The sequence below is a fragment of the Balaenoptera physalus genome (assembly GCF_965194825.1).
Source record: "Balaenoptera physalus genome assembly, chromosome: 21".
Taxonomy (NCBI): domain Eukaryota; kingdom Metazoa; phylum Chordata; class Mammalia; order Artiodactyla; family Balaenopteridae; genus Balaenoptera; species Balaenoptera physalus.
In genome coordinates, this window is record NC_138902.1 from 35,394,083 (window position 1) to 35,413,029 (window position 18,947).

General features: G+C 38.6%; 1 protein-coding gene across 1 annotated transcript in view; it reads right to left on the reverse strand.

The window, feature by feature from the left end:
* CSMD1 (CUB and Sushi multiple domains 1) overlaps window positions 1–18,947 on the reverse strand; it is a gene marked incomplete at its 5' end in the record, with an annotated part of 1,822,885 nt that overhangs the window by 173,055 nt on the left and 1,630,883 nt on the right. The window contains 4 exons of the mRNA XM_082444064.1: window positions 7,693–7,797; window positions 15,467–15,563; window positions 15,933–16,057; window positions 17,069–17,272. Coding sequence (XP_082300190.1) covers window positions 7,693–7,797; window positions 15,467–15,563; window positions 15,933–16,057; window positions 17,069–17,272 — 531 coding nt within the window. The remainder of the gene's footprint in view (window positions 1–7,692; window positions 7,798–15,466; window positions 15,564–15,932; window positions 16,058–17,068; window positions 17,273–18,947) is intronic.

Consider the following 18,947-nt stretch of genomic DNA (forward strand, 5'->3'; position numbering starts at 1 on the left):
AGTACGTTTTAGAATACAGACAAGCAAGGAACTTATCTCTTTTAATTACTGCATTTTCATTTTTTTAAAGATAATTAAATAAATTCTATTTCCTTTTTTCGCTTTTATTGCCAGAAATTTAAAGCTAAATTTAGTGCCTAACAATACCAATTATTTTAATATAGGGGGCTAGTATATTTATATCTTTCCCTTTAGTTGAGTTGCCTTTTAAAATTTTCTTTCTTTTAATAATTTCTTTGTTGTATACTTATTTTTATTTTAAGTTGCACCAAATACTTGAAGAACGGACAGGTTATCTTTTTTTCTAATCTATTTTTTATTCATCTGAGTATTTATCGTTTGAGTGAGATCTTATAAAATTCATGCTATATAATGCTATATAATATTATTTTTCATTATACACATAACTACAAATTAAATACATATGAAAAGGACTTCATCATGTATAATAAGTTTTGAACTTGTACTTGAAATACTACTACTATATTACAGTCGGCTCTAGGTCAAATAATATTTGAGAAAAAATTTGTCTGATAATAGTAAAATACTTTATATTTATTTTATAATAATCATTTTAACTAATGACAATTAATACACCGAACTTGCAAGCATGCTAAAATGTGAAAAAAACCTCCATTTGACTCTACCTTGTAAAGGATAAGCATTCATTTCAAACAATGAAAGAGTTACTATATTTACTTTTCTCTGAAATTTTTATTGTTTTTTCATAATAACTACAAATCACTAATTCAAACTCCTCTCTTTTTCAGAATAAATATATTGTAAATGTGTTACTGCAATATTATTGTCTTTTTATAAAAAAAAAAAATTATTGTCTCTTTCTCTCTCTTACACGAGGCTGTCATGGCCATAGCTTACATGTTCCAGGCTCTGACGCATCTGTATAATGTTCTGTATCAAAGGGCCAGAGTCTTAGACATGGGAGAATGGCTTCCACATCAGACCATGTCCTCTGCTGGGCTACTGTTTAAGAGTAGAATAGCTAACTTTCTGCTTTGTAAGACATCTGAAATTCACACTGCACAGTAGCTTCTCTATTTCACTTGCCTTCCAGGGGTCAAATGTCATATCTCATAGACTCTAGAAATATTTTGTTAACTCCAATGGGTTTCCCAGTAGAGAGTGTGAGAGGAAAAGGTCTCAACAAAGACAGTGAAATAAAAAAAACTTTCATATATAGAATTATTTTGGTGCCGTTTGGACTCAGTGCCATATATCAGCACTAAATAGGCTTGAGTAATTGCAGAAGCCTTTCACTTGAGGTCAAACACACTCATTGGGTTTATGACATTAATCTGGCATAGATGTCATTCGATGAGGTCTTATATGGTTCCCTGCAGACCCAGAAATTAAGTATCTTCCAACATAGCAAGACAGAACTATGTGTAAGCTCAGGCACAATACCAGTCTAATTTAATAAAGAAGGTTTTAGTAATGTAAAGTGTGACTGTTAAACAAGCACTGCTGTGTGTAAAACTCGAGATAAGTAGTTTCTATTTCAAGTAACCTCTAAAGGGAGATTGTCTCAACTAGATGGGTTTATTCTGCTAATAATGTATTTGTAATGTAAATATATATTACATTTAATTCTATATAATTTATCTGTAAATATCTCTGAATTTGTTCACAGTTATGAAGAAACCTATCTCACTACTTTAAAGTTACGTGTACTAGATAGATAGATGATAGTTATAGATAGATGGATAGATAATTTTGTTTAAAAACTGGACATTCAAGAAAAGTTTCTCTATGGTTAATCTAAATAAATAATTTTAGTATTCATCTAGCCTTGAACTAGAGCAATTTTAAAACCCATAAAAAGACTTCCACTTCTACTTGGGATATAGAAATCTGTAAAATACAACCTCACTCCCACTTTAACAATGAGAAAAATCTGAACTATAAAATCATAACCTTTCTTGAACTCATCAGGGAGCTGAGGTTTCAGGTACCCAGGTGACATCAGTTCCAAAGGATTAGTGCCTACAAGGAGACGGAGGACACACAAACTGTCACTGTGACAGATCACAGGAGAGAAAGGACCAACTCACATACAGGCAATGACACATCAGCTAACGTTTTAGCAAATGGCCCGTACCTGAGCATGGGTCTCCAGTAGCTCAGGGCCCCAGACAGAGGGGAGTCTGCCCTTCCTTCCACATGCCTCCATTGACTAATTAAGAGAGATACTGGGGGCATGGTAGGAGCCTGGAGTGAGCCTCTCCCTTACCACCACCAAATATCAATGTTTCTGTGGAGAGGGGCATGAAATCTGATGCACTTCCCGAACCCTTTCACTTTTAGGAAACAAAAGTGTTAAACCACTGGGGGAAGAGCAGCAAAACCTGTTCCCTCCAGGGCACAGGAAAAGGGGCACTGCAGCTTGGAGAAAGGTGTACGAAAAAAGAAAGTCTACATGTGGGGTGTGGCAGGAAAGCCAGTATGAGCTTAAGACGCTATATCAGCACCAAGACCATGGTCTTCTAGCACTAGGGAACAGTCAGCAAACGCTCCTCAAAGACCAACCACAGGTAGACCCTGATGACCTTGGGAGGGGGGGCAAGAATGCTGAGAACACCCCACCCCACTCTGTGCAGACTCTCAAGGTTTGACTTAGGCTGGAAGAGAATCACAGAGCAACTCTGACTCCAGTGTAAGCTTAACACAGAGCGACAAGCAACAGCGTCTACTACTGGGGGAGATGCCACCTCTTTTGAAAAGGTGTTTAGGGAGGACTGACAGCTCAGAGTGGAGTAACGACACTGAGAAAAAGCCCCCAGTTAGGCACTTGGCAGTGCCAGCTCACCACTGAGGAATCTGATGCTCTGAAAGTAACCATAGCGACAACAAAACTCAAACCCAGTGCAACTCCTGATTCAACAGGCTAACAAAAGTGGTGCCCATTCCCAGGCACAAATATTAACCGCAATCTCTGTGGTTCTACTTGTGGTGTCCACCTTTAATAAAATATTCAAGAAATAACAACCCTTTGCCTAGAGATGAAGTAAATAACCAGACTCTGCATACTCATATAGTGGAAATATAAGACAGGGATATTAAATATAAAAAATATGTTAAAAAATCTAGTGGAAAAGATAGCATGCATGAAGAGATGGAGTAATTACTGACGAGAGACAATAATTATAAGAAAGAATCAAGTGGAAATTCAATGGGCAAAACACAATATCAGAGATGAAGAATTATTTCAATAGACTCATTAGCAGACTTAACACAGCTGAGGAAAGATTCAGAGAATCAAAGGTTAATAGCAACTACATAAACTGGAACACCAAGAAAAAGGAGTGAATAAAACAGAACTGAGGAACAAGAACTGTGATACAATATCAACAGGCCTAATAGACATGTAATTAGAGTCCCAAAAGAAACAGGAAAAGAGAATGGGGGAAAAGAAATATTTGTAATGATAATGGTCAACAATTTTTCATAAATAATAAAAGACATCAAACCTTAGATCCAAGAATATAAGTGTACCCTGAACAGGATGAATATCAAGCGCATGCGTACGTGTGCACACACACACAAATCCATCTAGACATACCATAGTCTACCTGATGAAAATAAAGAAAAATTCTTAAAGGAAGCCAGAGAACAGGGACAAATGCATAGCCATAAGAAATACAGCTTAGTTCTCATCACAAACTATGAAATAAGAAGACAATGAAGTGGCATTTTTAACATACCGAAAAGAACTTTCAACCCAGATTTCTACACCCAGCCAAAATATCTTTCAAAAATGAAGGTAAAATGATGACTTTCAGAAAAACAAAAGCTGGGAGAATTCATTGTCTGCAGACCTGCACTAGAAGAAGAGTCAAAAGGAGTTCTTCACACACAAAAATTTTAGACAGAAACTTGGATTCACCCAAAGAAATAAAGAGCTCCAAAGATGCTAAAAACAGGTAAATATAAAATATTTAGTTTTCTCATTTTTATCCACTCTGAAAGATCAATATCTAAAGCAAAAACAGTAAAAATGTTTTGTGGGCTTTATAACATGTAAAAATAATACGTAAGACAATAATAACATAAAGGATGGAAAGAGGAAATTAGAAGTATATGCCTGTAAGTTTCACTACCCATTAAGTGACATAATATTATTTGCAGGTAAGCTGTGTTATATTAAAGATGCATATTTTAAACTTGTCTAGGGAGACCATTAACATTTTTAAGAGTTTATCTAATAAGTCCACAGTGGAGATAAATTGGAGCAATAAAAAGACTCAGTTAAACCAAAAGCTGTCAGGAAAAGAGGGAAAAAATCAACAAGATACAAATAGGATCAGTACAAACACTCCAACAGGGCTCATGTGTTTAATCTTATTTGTCCTCCTCCCACCAAATTCCACTGAAATAAACTTGTTTATAAATATTTACATATACAATTGGCCTCTGTATCCATGGGTTCTGAATCTGTTGATTCAACCAACCACGGTTCAAAAATTTTTGAAAAAACACATTCCAGAAAGTTCCAAAAAGCAAAACTTGAATTTGACGCAGGTTGGCAACAACTGACATAGTATTTCCTTTCTATTTACAACTATTTATGTAGCATTTACATCATATTAGTTATTATAAGTAATCTAGAGATGATTTAAAGTATATGAGAGAATGTGCATAGGTTAGGTGTAAATGCGACAGCATTTCATTTAAGGGACCAGAGAACCTGTGGATTCTGGTATCCAAGAGGGGAGTCGGTGGGGGGGGAGGGTTCCTGGAGCCAATGCCCCACGGATACTGAGGCAAGACTGTATATATTGTTTCATGTTGAATCCAAGAACAGTTACTGCCATATTGTTCCCCAGGAGCAGGTTCCGTGCTATATACCTCAAGGTCAGATTTTGTATTTTCCAAGATAAACCAACATCATCATCGTTCCCATATCTATAATTTAAAGTTCCCAGAAATCTAAAGTTTTCGTTTGGTTCTTTTTCTTCAGATCAGAGCTCAGAGCAAGAGTGAGGCTTGTATCCTTCTGCTGCCTAACTCAAGTTGCCAATCAAGTCCAATAATATAAAAGCTGGCTAGATGGCTACAGGCTTGTATGAAGCATTAAAAGATGCTGGTCTTTTGACCTTTTAGCTGGATCGTACAAGATCACACAGAATCTAGATCACACATACCACACCGGACCTCCTGGGAATCACTTCGCTATCATTAATATTTTACAACTCATCCCTTCAGATAAAGTGTTTGTTTTTTGTTTGAGAAGTTCCTATCAGTGTTTGTTTGGAATTATGGACCGTTACAATTAACAGGGCCTAGCCTTCACCTCCATATGCGAAAACTCAGACTCCTCAGATGGAAGCAGGCGTGGACTTGCCATACAGCTCAGGTTTTAGGGCCAGAGCTGGATCTAGAACTGGATCTCCAAGACTGACTCCCAAGCTTCTTTATCTTCCACATGCCATTCAGCTACTAGTGACAGGTGGTGTCACCACCTGTAAAGAAGTGCAGTCTGTGTGCTCTTTCTGATTGGACAGTTGGGATATTTGGACAGGTGTTCAGTAAACTGCATTTGTGATGAAACACATCTGTGTCTACCTGTGTTCATTCTGTAAGTCGTTAGCAGTCTGACTCTGACCTGGGCAGGCTGAACACATGCTAGGCTCTGTTCCTTCTCCTTTGACAACTGAGCAAACCTCAAAAATGGTGTTTCTGAGGACAACTGAGTAAGCAGCCGTAACGCGTTTAGGGCAGGGCCAGGCATAAATGTGCGCTTGTTGTTCTTTTTACCATTAGTACACGGATATATGTTGCAGCAAAAAGTCTGAGTTTAGAGACGTGTGGATTGGCAATGCACAGTTTAAGGTTGATGCAAAAATATGTTAAGAGATTAAGAATATTAGATAATCTTTTGAAAACTTACTTCAACAGTCCTTCTGCTGTTTAGTGTTCACCTTAATAAGATTAATTCTACCAACACTTTGTATAATCCAAATTTTAAACTGACACAAAGAATTAGAACAGAGAAAGGACTGCCTCTAAGTACATGGAAGGTAATGCCATGAACCTCAGAATGCTGTTAGCGTCCGAAAACAACCACTCAGAAAAGAAAATCACGAACGAAAACGTAGCATTCCGTGTGGCCAAGTAAAAAATAAATACATTAAGTAATGAAACAAGGCCTTAAGATTCTTGAACAAGATTAATTTCAGTAAGAAATATGTTCATCTCTCTTTTAATGAATTTTATCAGCTGAGAATAAAGTGAAATGTAGGTAATTACTATATTGTTGGAGCTGAAGTCTGTGTGAGTACACAGATAATCGTACACAGTAATTGTAGACTAATTATTTCACTAGCACCTCTTTCTATAAGGAGTGAGTGAAGAGCCAGAAGCCACAAGATAACTTTGAGAGGAAGAAATAAGCACATTCATCAATTCTAACACTGCTAAAAATATTAGTGAATTTATTAACACTATCATAAATAAGGTTTATAGTTTCGTATCTACAGATGTTCACAAAATGTATCAAAGTAGCTGATTTTTCCAGACATATCCTACATAAATAGCATCCATAGTATCATTTTACGCTGTCACTAAAGTAGTCCTATTCAAATAAATTGGAATAAACTTGCATACAAATGTCTGTAATAAGTAGGGAAATTTAACCGGAACGCGAAACAGCCCTGTCGTTTGTGTCTGGTTCAGAATATTTATCATCAGCTGGAAACCTGGCCTTTCAAAAACATGCATGCATTTACATCCCAGCAAACTGTTTATTTCAATTCAAAGGATCACTTATTAAAGCTTATCCATGTATTTGCTTATTTGCAACTGCTTATTAAAGGAGATGAATATCAACATTAAGCATTTTTAGTGCTTGAAAACATGTCCTAAAATAAACTTTACTCTCATTGGAAATTCTTATTTCACTTTTATAAGGTTTACCTGCATAATCAAACGCCAAAGAAGATTTGTGAATTTGACCTTTGTCATCCCATTTATCAGACTATTAACTCAGTCTCACATCCATTTTTAAAAGGTTAGCATCTACTTTGCATTACCTTCTTCCAATTAAAATGAATAATACACAAAGGCAGGCACTAAAGTGGCTGCTCTTTGCGAGTCTGATTCTACCAGCCTCTGAGACTAGAAATAGAAAGGGCTTATGGCCATAATCTATTTGGAAATTATGACTTTCTACATTTTTGGAAACTTACATGAATATTTGCTATCACTCACAAGAAAACTAGTAATATTACAAATGGTTATTTTGTACTTTTTTAACACAAACAACCTGAAAGCATAGTCGATGTTTTATCTAATTATTCCAGATGTTAAATTCTTCATTTCCCTATTGTCTTTCATAATATAATTATAATATATAATATAATAAAAATATAGTTCAATATATTATAATTATAATTATATATATTATATTATAAATATATCATATATATTATAAATTATAATATAAATTATATTATAAATTGCTATATTATAAACATTATAATTGTTATAAAATTATATAACATAATAGTAACATAGTTCATAGAGATCGGTTTTGTAATACCCAAGTTCGTGGAACTTCCAAACATAGTTTTAGAATAAAATTTCACTGTGTACTAAGGGCAGGGATCTATTTTCCCTTTAAGAAAATTACTCAGTATCCCAGTGAAAGCCAGATGCAGAAACGGGTGACCTTACTTTTGTATTCCAGGTGGAAGCCAGCAGCTGCCACGCTGATATCCGACTGGAAATGCAGGTAGAGTTGATTGGATGTGCTGTTGAGCAGTGCTGGCACCGTGGTACCTGTGAGAAGTGACGCAGGTTGAGCTTTAACATCAGTGATGCGTTCACTCTTTGCATTATAAAATCAGTAAGAATATCATACTAAGTGATATATGTTAGAGAAAGACGAATGTTATAGGATATCACTTATATGTGAAATCTAAAATATAATACAAATGAATCTATTTACAAAACAGAAACAGACTCACAGGCATAGAAAACAAACTCATGGTTACCTAAGGGGAGAGGGAGGGAGGGAGGGAGGGATAAATTAAATAAGAGTTTGGGATTAGTAGATGCACACGGATGTATATAAAATAGACAAACACAAGGATTTACTGTAGAGCACAGGGACTATATTCATTAACTTGTAATAACTTATAATAACTTATAATTTTCAGATTATAATGGAAAATCATCTGAAAATATATACATATTTAACAGAATCACTTTGCTGCACACCTGAAACTAACACAATGTTGTAAGTCAACTATACTTCAAAAAAAGTCACTGAGGATATTTGTTTAGGTTTACAGATCCCTTTAACTTGTCTGATCGTCACATATTTAACCCAAGTATTGGCTTTGATGGTTATACTTTTAGCCACTCTCTTCTTCCAGGTCCAGTAAGAAATTCCACATTTTCTTTGCCCTCCTCAGGAAGATGTGACATCTCTTTATCATATCAGTGAAAACACACAAATTTTTATGCTTTACCATCCATTTGATTCTTCACATTGCTTTCTTTTATCAACATAACCATTTGCTTTTTTTTTTTTTACTTGTCATGAACAAGGGGACAAAGTCTCAACATGCAAGTCGTATGGAGGTTGGGGAAGCAGTTAGACTGTAGATCTGATGCAATATATTATCCAGAAGAGGTTGCTTTTGACTATATATTCTCTTCTCTATCCCTGTGTGACTCGTACTGAATAATGTTCTTTCTGAGATCTGCAAATGATTTCAATGAAACACACATGGAAAGGAAAATACAGGTTTATTTTACATAATGCCTCGTTTAATTAAAATGTTCTAACCTACATTATAGCAGCTGACAAATCAGGAGATTTAGTGATGCTGAGGACCAGGGTGACAAAAAAGCCATGGTACCCAAGGTGCCGAGGAAACGCACGTGTTCATCAGCCAGAAGTGTAAAACGTGTGGTCGGAATGTATTATAATATGGGAAAACAATAAGCTAGCTTAAATCCCTTTTTACCTAAAGGGTACATGCTTGATATTCTACTGTATTCAAATCATTCTCTGCATAAGTACACACTTCCTATATGTGAAGGAAATATCCATCACGTAAAACTCATCATGGTGCAGGCAAATTACTAGATGAAGATGATGCTAACATATAAAGAAAGAAATATAACTTTAAATAACAAAACAAGGAAATAAACTGATAATTATCCAAGACAGATGAAGAATATTGCAAGGATAATATCCTTTGTCACCCTTCACTCTCTGCTTAAATGATTCTAAGATCCTCCGACAGCTGTAATTAAACCAATGACTCCAGGTAAGGACTCCAGCCATCCGTCCCATCACTTGGTTGTCAAAGGCTCTTGGAAGATGATGTGAACACAACTCAACTCACAATCATCCCTGCAGAGCCTGGTTGACCTCCTGTGTCCTCACGTCCATCCACACTGTTAACACCCACTGAAGTCCTCCCATCAGAGGTCCCCTCCCTCTCCGTGACCTGTGCTGCCCTACAGGCAGCCATCAGGCCCTAACGAGCCAGCCTCCTCCATCTTTCTTGGTTTCACTCACTCCATCCCTCCATCTTTACCGCCATCATCCCAGCACAAGCCACCAGTGCTATTAACCAGGATGAGGGGATAGTACTGCACTCCTAACTTGTTTCCTGAATCTACTGTTGCCTCAATCCAATTCATTCTCCACTCAGGAGTCTGAAAGCTCTTTTTAAGATGGACACATGATTATGTCATGTTACAGTTCTCCTAGATTCCTGGTCATCTTAGGATAAAATTTCAGCCTCCTTGATTTGACCTAAAGACCCTGCCTGATCTAACTACTACCTGCATTTCTAGCTGCTTCTCACTACTCTATTTCACAGCTCACTTTCCCATTCAAGGTGTTCCCATAATCGTAGTCTGGGTTGCTCTTTCCCTCTCCTCTATCCATTTTGCCTTTCTTATTCCTACTCATTCAAAAATCTCCACTCTTCTCAAACTAAGCCTCTTACTTATTCATTCAATAAATACATGTTCACCAGCCAGATGAGCCTTTTAACCACCTCTCCACACAAATCAATTACTTTCTGACCTGGTGCAAAGCAGAGATTCCCCTGATTAGGATAGAGCCTCAAAGACTTGAACTTCATTAAATACTTAAAGACGATGAGCAGACCGATGTTGCCGTACAGAATATGGAAGCGTCAAGGTTCCCATTGGTCGGCGACTCATCTTCACAGCAGTCGCCGCTTACAGCTCTTGTCTGAAATAGCCACCACTGATTTTCAAAGTCCTTTCTGCCTTCTCCCTGCACAGTCCTTATTCTGCACACAAAATAATCTTTTTACAAATGCATAATTCTTACAAATTTCATTTCTAGACATGGGTGTAAGAGATGTATTTTATTCAAATTCCAAATCAACTTCAATATGCTTTGAGGATTCCTCCTGCGAAATGTCATTATTGGGGATGCCCGCCCTGCCCCAGGATGGTAAACAGTCCCAGACTTGTGGGTTCTCTGTGTTTTACTTCCCATGGGCTCATTCCCCAAGCTCACACGGTCCCTTGGATCCCAGGAGTTCCAAGGCCTTTGACAGATGCTCTCGGCCTTTCTAAGTGCATCAGGCTACCACCGTCCTTCTGAGGTCCTGCCACCTCCATGTGACCCTGCAGGAATTCAATGATAACTTAAATTCCCAGAGGGAGCCCAGGCCTGGGGAACTCTCTAACCGTCTTTACTGTCAGTCTCCTCAAGCACTTCATCACCGCCCCCTCTGCTTTCAAAAGCTGAGATTCTTGCAAGAGCAGAGGGAGGAGAAGGTTTTCTCCATCTAGGCCAAGGCACAAGCAAAGACCTGGCTCTCTCATGGAATGAGGGTGGGAAAAATACCAGTGGAGTGAGATGCAAATAACACCCCAATAAAATATCCTATTCCAAATGCCAATGAGTTTTTACTGATTCCTAAAAATATATTCTAAAAATATACTAAGGACTTCTTGACCTTGGATCAGCATGTAGAGTCTCTTAAAAACTCTTTGGGTTTATAGTTTCACCCTCAGTTTGAAGATGTGCTTTAACTAGTAATGCGTATACTGACTGTGTCTTTGGCCAATCAGTATAAAGAGTGTTACTAGACTGTTTTGGAAGAAGAACAGTGATAAATGGAGGACAAAAGAAAACACCAGGTCCACTCCTTGAAGACTCTGTGTGTATGTGGGCGCATGTGTATGCCCACACGTGTGTAAATTCTTTGGAAGCTGGATTCCCCACTTGAGATTTGGGGGGTGTCTCAATCCATTTCCCCTGCCTACCAAGGTGGGGCTGTCTCTGGGAGGTGGGGGTCTTTTCGGAGCAGAACCGTTAGCATACAATTCACTATAAGACACTCTTAATGTCTGCTGAATGATAAACATTTAGAAAATGACCTTGGTTTGTTATCTGACCTTTGTTATCTGACCTTGGTTTGTTATCTGACCTTGGTTTGATGGATGAAGATAGATAGATAGATAGATACATACATACATAGACTTTGTTATCTGACCTTGGTTTGATGGATGAAGATAGATAGATACATACATACATAGACTTTTTTTAATTGCACAGTCATGGAGGGGGAAACATAGCCTATTCCTTCTGGTCAGCAGACACATATAAAGAGAGATTATTCCTTGAAACTAATTAATAGCTAATGGAGTGCAGATAGGGGAATGTTGCAAAGTGACCTTAAGACAAGAAGGAGACATCCACCAAAAACTCCAGTTTTAACCCATTTTTGTTCAAATTGTATGACGTTTGCTGTCCTCTCACTCATGTATTATTTCTGTATATTTGGATAATGTCTGCAGAAAGAACAATGTTATCTAACCAGGTAAGTTTTAATTATAGCACCTGTACTACTTTCTGCCTGGTTTTACCTGTAACTTCAGGTCATCGGTGTATTTAATAGCCTCCAGCCCCCAGTCAAGTCATTTCCACACACAGGTACTCAACACACACTTTTGACTTTTTGTTTATCTTCCCTAACTGTGTTACAGTGGAATCAGAAAAACTGCTTCCACTCCTGACTCTGACACAAATCAGTTCTGTCACTGAAAACATCTGAATATGTTCTAATTCTGTAAAATAAAGATAATAGTACATCCCTTATATGTGAGTCCTACATGTGCTGTGTGTGTGAAAGTGCTCTGTGGATTATCACGTCCCCTCTAAATGTTATTAATTGCAGCAAGTAAATTCACGAACGACAGTACTGTTTGTACTTCTGTGATGAAATACAGTCATTTGTTTTCCTATGAAAGATGCTGGATCTCAATGCCCCAGGTGGCCTATGAGGCGTGCTGGGCGTGCTGGGAGGGCGCTAGGCGGCCGGCACCTGCTGCAGCCACAGAGAGCCCCGCCCTGCGTGCCCCTGCAGGGGCTCCCGCTTAGGGCTCTGCTCACAATGGACTCTCAGAAGCTTATTCCCACCGTTCAAAATGCAACTGAGAGAGTTTTTAAAAACTGTTGCCACAGGCAGAATACTTTTGAGCGCATTGTCTCACTGTGACCTAGATAGAACCGCACACACAGAAAGCTGAGAAATTGCATTACAGCTCTGCAGACTCCACTCGCAGCACACGGATATTTACTTTCCCTTAATCCCGATTGTCAGCTACAAATTGGTATGAATTTTGGTCTGTCTTATCCACTTAAAATTTATAAGCTGTCTACTTCCCAAAATGATTTTAAGTGGCTTACAAAGTGAGTCCTACATACACATGGCTATGCAGACAGGAAAGGAAAATCAGAAACTTGAACTTATTCAAGAAGTCAGTCAATCATTTTTCCGGAAATATGTACCTCTAACAACTACCCATTCTTGTTTGTTTTCAGTCAACAACTAACTTTTAAAATGGGTTCAGATTCTCCTCTGTAAATATTTTGAAAGTATCATAGGAACAAAAAAGTGTAAAACATATTTTAAACATTTTAAAACATATTCAGATTTCATGGCTGATGTGTCATTTCTTCCATATAAAGTTAAAAAAAGACTCCTTTTAAAATATTTTAAATAATTTTTAACTTAAAGTTGCAAATATAGTACAGAAAACTCCCATATACCCACTATCTGGCCATATATTACATAATAATGATATCTATGTCTATGTTTCCACAATATATATGTGTGTAAAATTATTTTATTCTAAACCCTCTGTGAGCAAGTTGTAGACATGATGACTCATTTCTTATAAAAACTCACTGTGCATTTCTTCAAACAGAGCAGTTCTAAAAAAAACCCAAAAACAAAGACAAAAAAATCTAACACAGATGCAACAGTACCATGTATTCTACAGAAATCACTGGAATTTCGACAATCTGCCAATAATGGGTTTTCTAGCAAAAGTACTCCATCCATGATTACTTCCCTTCAGTTTTTTTTGTCTGGAATAGTTTCTTAGTCTTTCTTTCCCTTTCATGAACTTGATACTTTTGAAAGACACAAGCCACTTTCTGTGTGTAAAATATTTTTCAAAATCTATTTTTATTTTAGAAAATTATAATTCAAAAAATTATTTTTACAAATTATACCATGATAAAACTTGATAAAAATTGCTCATGTGAAATATTTTTCTTTAACATTTCATAAGTTAATCAAATGCATGCCTGAAAGGATTTGTTGTTGTTGTTGCTTACATAGGGGGCTCTCACGATTTCAGTATTATATCAGTATACATTTAAGCTGAGACTACACTCGAACACAAGTTTAGAAAATGGCATTACCAAAGATTGGGAGTGAGTAGTTTAAAAAAAACAAAACAAAACATGCAGGGCTGCTGTGCAGTAATAAATCAGATGTTTTCACTGCCGTAAATCTCAGTGCAGCCAAACTTCAAAACCAGTCCTCCAAAAAAGATGAAGGCATTTAATAAAATGATTTTTCTTTAGCAACATAACCTCCAAAGAGAATGTCTGATGTTCTCTGTGACTAGATTCAGATGGTGATGCATTTTTGGCAAGAATATCAAAATGTGATGCTGTATTCTTCAGAGGTCACCATATTTGCTGGCTCTCAGGGGTGTCAGGGAGCTGCCTTGGGATGCTTCCAGAGGCTAATTCAGGGCACTTCCTCTCAAACTCAGCTTTTAGTGACATCATGCTGGTTGTTTGAAATCAGCCCTGGTGGGGGTATTCACACACCATAGCAACTGCAATTCTAAGCCAAATCAAGCTTTTTTGTTCATATGTTTGTTTGTTTTGAGAGCAGGTTTATCAGTTCACCAATGCACAGGTGTCCTGATACTGGAGATCTTAACATGACTGCCTGAGGAAGGTGGTGTCTGCCAGGCTTCTCGACTATTGAGTTACTTCTTTCCTCCTTTGCAGTGAATGAGGACTAGGTGGGGAGACGCACTGAGACTGTGGCTCTCTGTTCCTCACCGAAATCTCACACACTAGTTTTAGCATTCACTGATGTTCCAATGTGAATCATTTACTGTCTTAATGGTTGCCAAACGGTGATTCTCTAACTCCATCTCCTTCTAGATTTATTAGTTTGGAATCTGCAAGGGAAGGCTTTCTCTTTCACTCATTCCGTCCACGCATGTATCTATTTACATCAGTATGGATCCATACATTTCTATTTTATACGAAACGGTTCCTCATGTGTGCTTTTCCCATCAGAGCCTTGGAGTCAGCAACTCCCCAAGAAGCACTAGCTCCTTTAAGGGAGAATGGTATGTAAAGGGATATCTAGAAACCTAGAATTGGGTATGAGGTGGGTTCATGGCTACTGGGGTTATTGTTTTACACCTCTCAAAAGACAGAGGTAGGAAATACGTACACACACACACACATCCACATCCACACGTATATTTTCCTCTATGTCTATAGCTATCCATATGAAGACCATGAGTTCACACCAATATCTCGAATTCAAATCCGTCACAACCAGCTCCATGCCAGCCTTCCTCATTTCCATGTTTCCAACTCCCTTCTCAGTCATTGAGAAAGCCAGTTCACATCGTCCTCCATTTGTTTACTTATGTTCTCAGTTCTCACGTGTGTCCCCAACCTTCCATCTGTACGCCTACCCCCTTGCTCCACCACCTCCTTACGTGGTCCCCAATTGTGCCAAACACGTCCAACACGCATATGAGAAAAGGAAAATCAGCCAATCTGAAGTTCATTCCCCCGCCTCACACAATTTACTTCAGTGAGACACCCTGTTGGGTCCATAGGGCAATAACCCACCCACTCTTTCTTCCCAGCTCGGGGGCCCGACAAAAGTGACCCGCTGCCTTCACATCAGCCCTCCTGCTCATGGACGACAAAGCTTTCTCCTTCGCACCTGCGTTTTGGTGCTCTTGTTCTAAGACTCCCAACACTAGAGAAACTGTTATGTATATAGAAGAGCCTCCTAGAGAAATGTCAGCATTGAGTGTTCTCTTGCAGTTTGTCAGTGTTTGATGATTCCGATTCACAGAAACAAGGGGATCGGTGCCATCTTACCTGAAAAACTTCCTAGTCTCGGTGCAGTCACATCACCGCCGTCGTAAATCTCAAGAGAGTCCCAGTTCTGCTCTGTGGCAAAACTGATGACTTGAATCTACCAAACAATAATAGTAACTTAATATTTATTTTTTGCTTAATAAAATTAGACTAGTCCAATAGGGTTTTCATGAAATTAAAACTATACATGTAAGAGAATAGCAAAACCAAAGAAAATAGATCATGGAAGTGACATCCAAAAACTTCTACAAATAGCATTTCTGATAGATTTTATTCTAAAAGTCTATCACTTTTATTTCAAATGCAGAAATATGATTAGAAACACTCTGTAGAAATGGTAAGAAAAGAGCAACAGGTTATGGTTTATGTATTTAGAATAACCAATACAAAGAGGGGAAACAAAGAAAGGAGAAACCCGTGGACACAAGCTTTGTTTATTAGCAGACTCCGGGCTTTGAGAGCTTACCTGAACTCCTGAGCCCTCTGTAACTGTGATCGTCCATATACAGTTTAAGTTGTTACCATATGGCTCAGGGTAGCCGGGGGACAAAATTGTACCTCTCCGTTGAGTGAAGTTGCCACTGCAGGGGACTAAAAGGCAAACCCATATTTAGTAAAAATAAAGTACAGTGAAGAACAACATTCATTTTGTACTTAGTGTTCTTTCACTGTGTGATCAGCTATTAAGAGATATTTTACATGGACTACAGTACTTTAACTGGCATTTTTAGCCAAGGTCAAATTTAGTCTGTTCTCTCTCTCTTTTTTTTTTTAACATCTTTAATGGTGCATAATTGCTTTACAATGGTGTGTTGGTTTCTGTTTTATAACAAAGTGAATCAGCTATACATATACATATACCCCCATATCTCCTCCCACTTGTGTCTCCCTCCCACCTAGTCTGTTCTCTTTTAAATGATCAATACCATAGATTATTATCCGCTATGCTGCTAAGTCTCAGGCACTGTCTAACGATGTCATCTCTGAAGTGAATTCTGTTTAGAGTAACTGATCTACTACAATTTAAGAAGCTCTGCAGAGTTTTCTATACGCAGACACACAACCCAAAATGATATTAATGGCATTTATGAGCAAATCCAGAGAGGAGAAGAGACGCTTAAAATGCACAGATGAATTCAAGTGCTAAATCATGATTGCACTGGAGGTTCTTACACAAAATGAAGCAAATAGACTATAACTAACAATGGCATTGTTATTCAGGCTGCGTTAACCTATTACTTTTCAGACTTTCATCAGCACCAATTTATTAAAAGGGCATTACACAAGTAATATAACAAATCAACACTGTAGTGATTTTTCCCCCAAATGAAATTATGTTGTATACCCATGGCTTGAGACGGCATACTTGATAAGCATCGAGAAGGAAAACATGTTTCATACTTGTTAATCTGATGAGTTGCTCCATGCAACAACAAGTTTTAGGGTTTGGCTGCTACTCAATTATTTCTGATAACTTGCCCTTTAAATAGGTCTGGAGCACGGGTCAGCTCATGTGGACTGAAGCGCAGCTCTTTAGTGCTGCTGTGAACCCGGGACGGAGGACCACGTGCAAGTTATCCCGCCTTAGGGACACACGCTTACCTACGCAGCTTGGGATTGTGTCATTCCACTGAGCGAGAGCGTTGGGCACGGACTGACAGCGGATGGCCATGGAGCCCTGGAGTAGGTATCCCGGGTTACACTCAAAGCGAACGATGGAGCCTGCTGAAAACTCCAAACCAATTCTCCTCCCATATCTGGGCTCGGGGACAGAGCTGCACTGGGTGTCACTGGTCCGAGGAACAGCTAGAGGCAAGACACACAACACAACCATCTGCATGTGCATCGTGAAGCCACGATATTTCCTTGAAAATAGAATTTAAGATGAGTCTAGAAAGAATTTATGTTAATGTGGAAATTAATAATGCCTTTCACAGTCTCTGTAGGGGACGATATAGGGAGCACTTTCACATCTACACGCATCTTCATGTCAACCCTGAGGACCACCTCGTATTCCCATTTCTGACGAGGAAAACATGACATATGGAGAATTAGTGCTCTATGAGGACTGAGTGACATTCATGCATTTACAATTAATTAAGCACCCAGATCATTGCGCCAGTGATCATGAGATGACTAAGAACTTGTACTTATCCTCGAGGACCTCAGACTCTAGTAAGAGAAGCTGTTACATAAAGGATTATTTATAAATGGCCATGGTGATTTAATAGCAAAATTAAAAATAGAACTACCATATGATCCAGCAATCCCACTTCTGGGTATTTATCTGAAGGAAATGAAATCACTATCCTGGAGAGATACCTGCACCATGTACATAACAGCATTATTTGCCATAGCCTAGCTATGGAAACAACCTCCATGTCCACCAATGGATAAATAATATCATACATACAATGGAATATTATTCGGCCATTTAGAAAGGAAGGAAATCCTGCCATTTGCAACAACATGGATGGACCCATAGGACATTACGCTAAGTGGAATAAGCCTGTCACAGAAGGACAAACGCCGCATGGTCCCATGCACGTGAAGCAATTAAGAGAGACAAACTTATAGAAGCAGAGAGCAGATGGTGCCTGCCAGGAGCTAGGGGAGCGGCAAGTGCGGAGCTGCTGTTAAACAGGTATAAAGTTTGTCATGTAAGACACCCAAGTCCTAAAGATCTGCCATACCAAGCAGTGCCTATAGTTAATGGCGCTGTATTATGCACTGCTAATTTTAAACAACGTAATCCGTTCATTTTAAACAATGATTTAAAGGATTTAACCTGAGAAGGTAAATCTCATGTTACCATAATTTAAAAAACCCCACATACCACAGGAAAATGTACAATTAAACAATTCATTCTGTACAGAAAGACTTGGGAGGGAACAGAGGGGAATGGGAGTTTGCACCACGGTCTGAGAGGAGAGCTGGTAATAAGACCCAGCCGATGGCCTCATTCCCAGGGGTCTTCCCATTGGACCAGCGATTCTCCGAGGTGGGAGGTGGGGATGGGAGAGCAGTTTGGGGCTGGAGGGAGTGCTGACACTTCCCCAGCGTGTCTAATATTATAACTGTCCGTTTGGAAATGAAAAAAAGAGACTATACAGCAAAGAACAAAGTTTAATAATAGATTCCAGCTGGTGGGGACATCATTTGGCCTGAAGGTTGTGAGAAAGATAACGAGGTGCTCTGACGCTGACAGCTGGTTGCTGCCCGGCCGGAGAGCTGGCTGTCCTCCTGTTGACCACACAATCTCTGAGGCCACTGCCTGTTCGTGATCACAAGCAATATCGGGGACACTACACAAGCCACAGAAGAGAACAGAAATTCCCCTCCAGACGAACATGAATCATGACCTCTACTAATCAGTTGCAGCCCTGCTCTGTTCCTTCTACACCCGACATAAAAACAAAGGTGCCCATCATCACAGTGAACCCGACAGCACTGAATCCAAAGCAGAATCATGCTGCCTGCG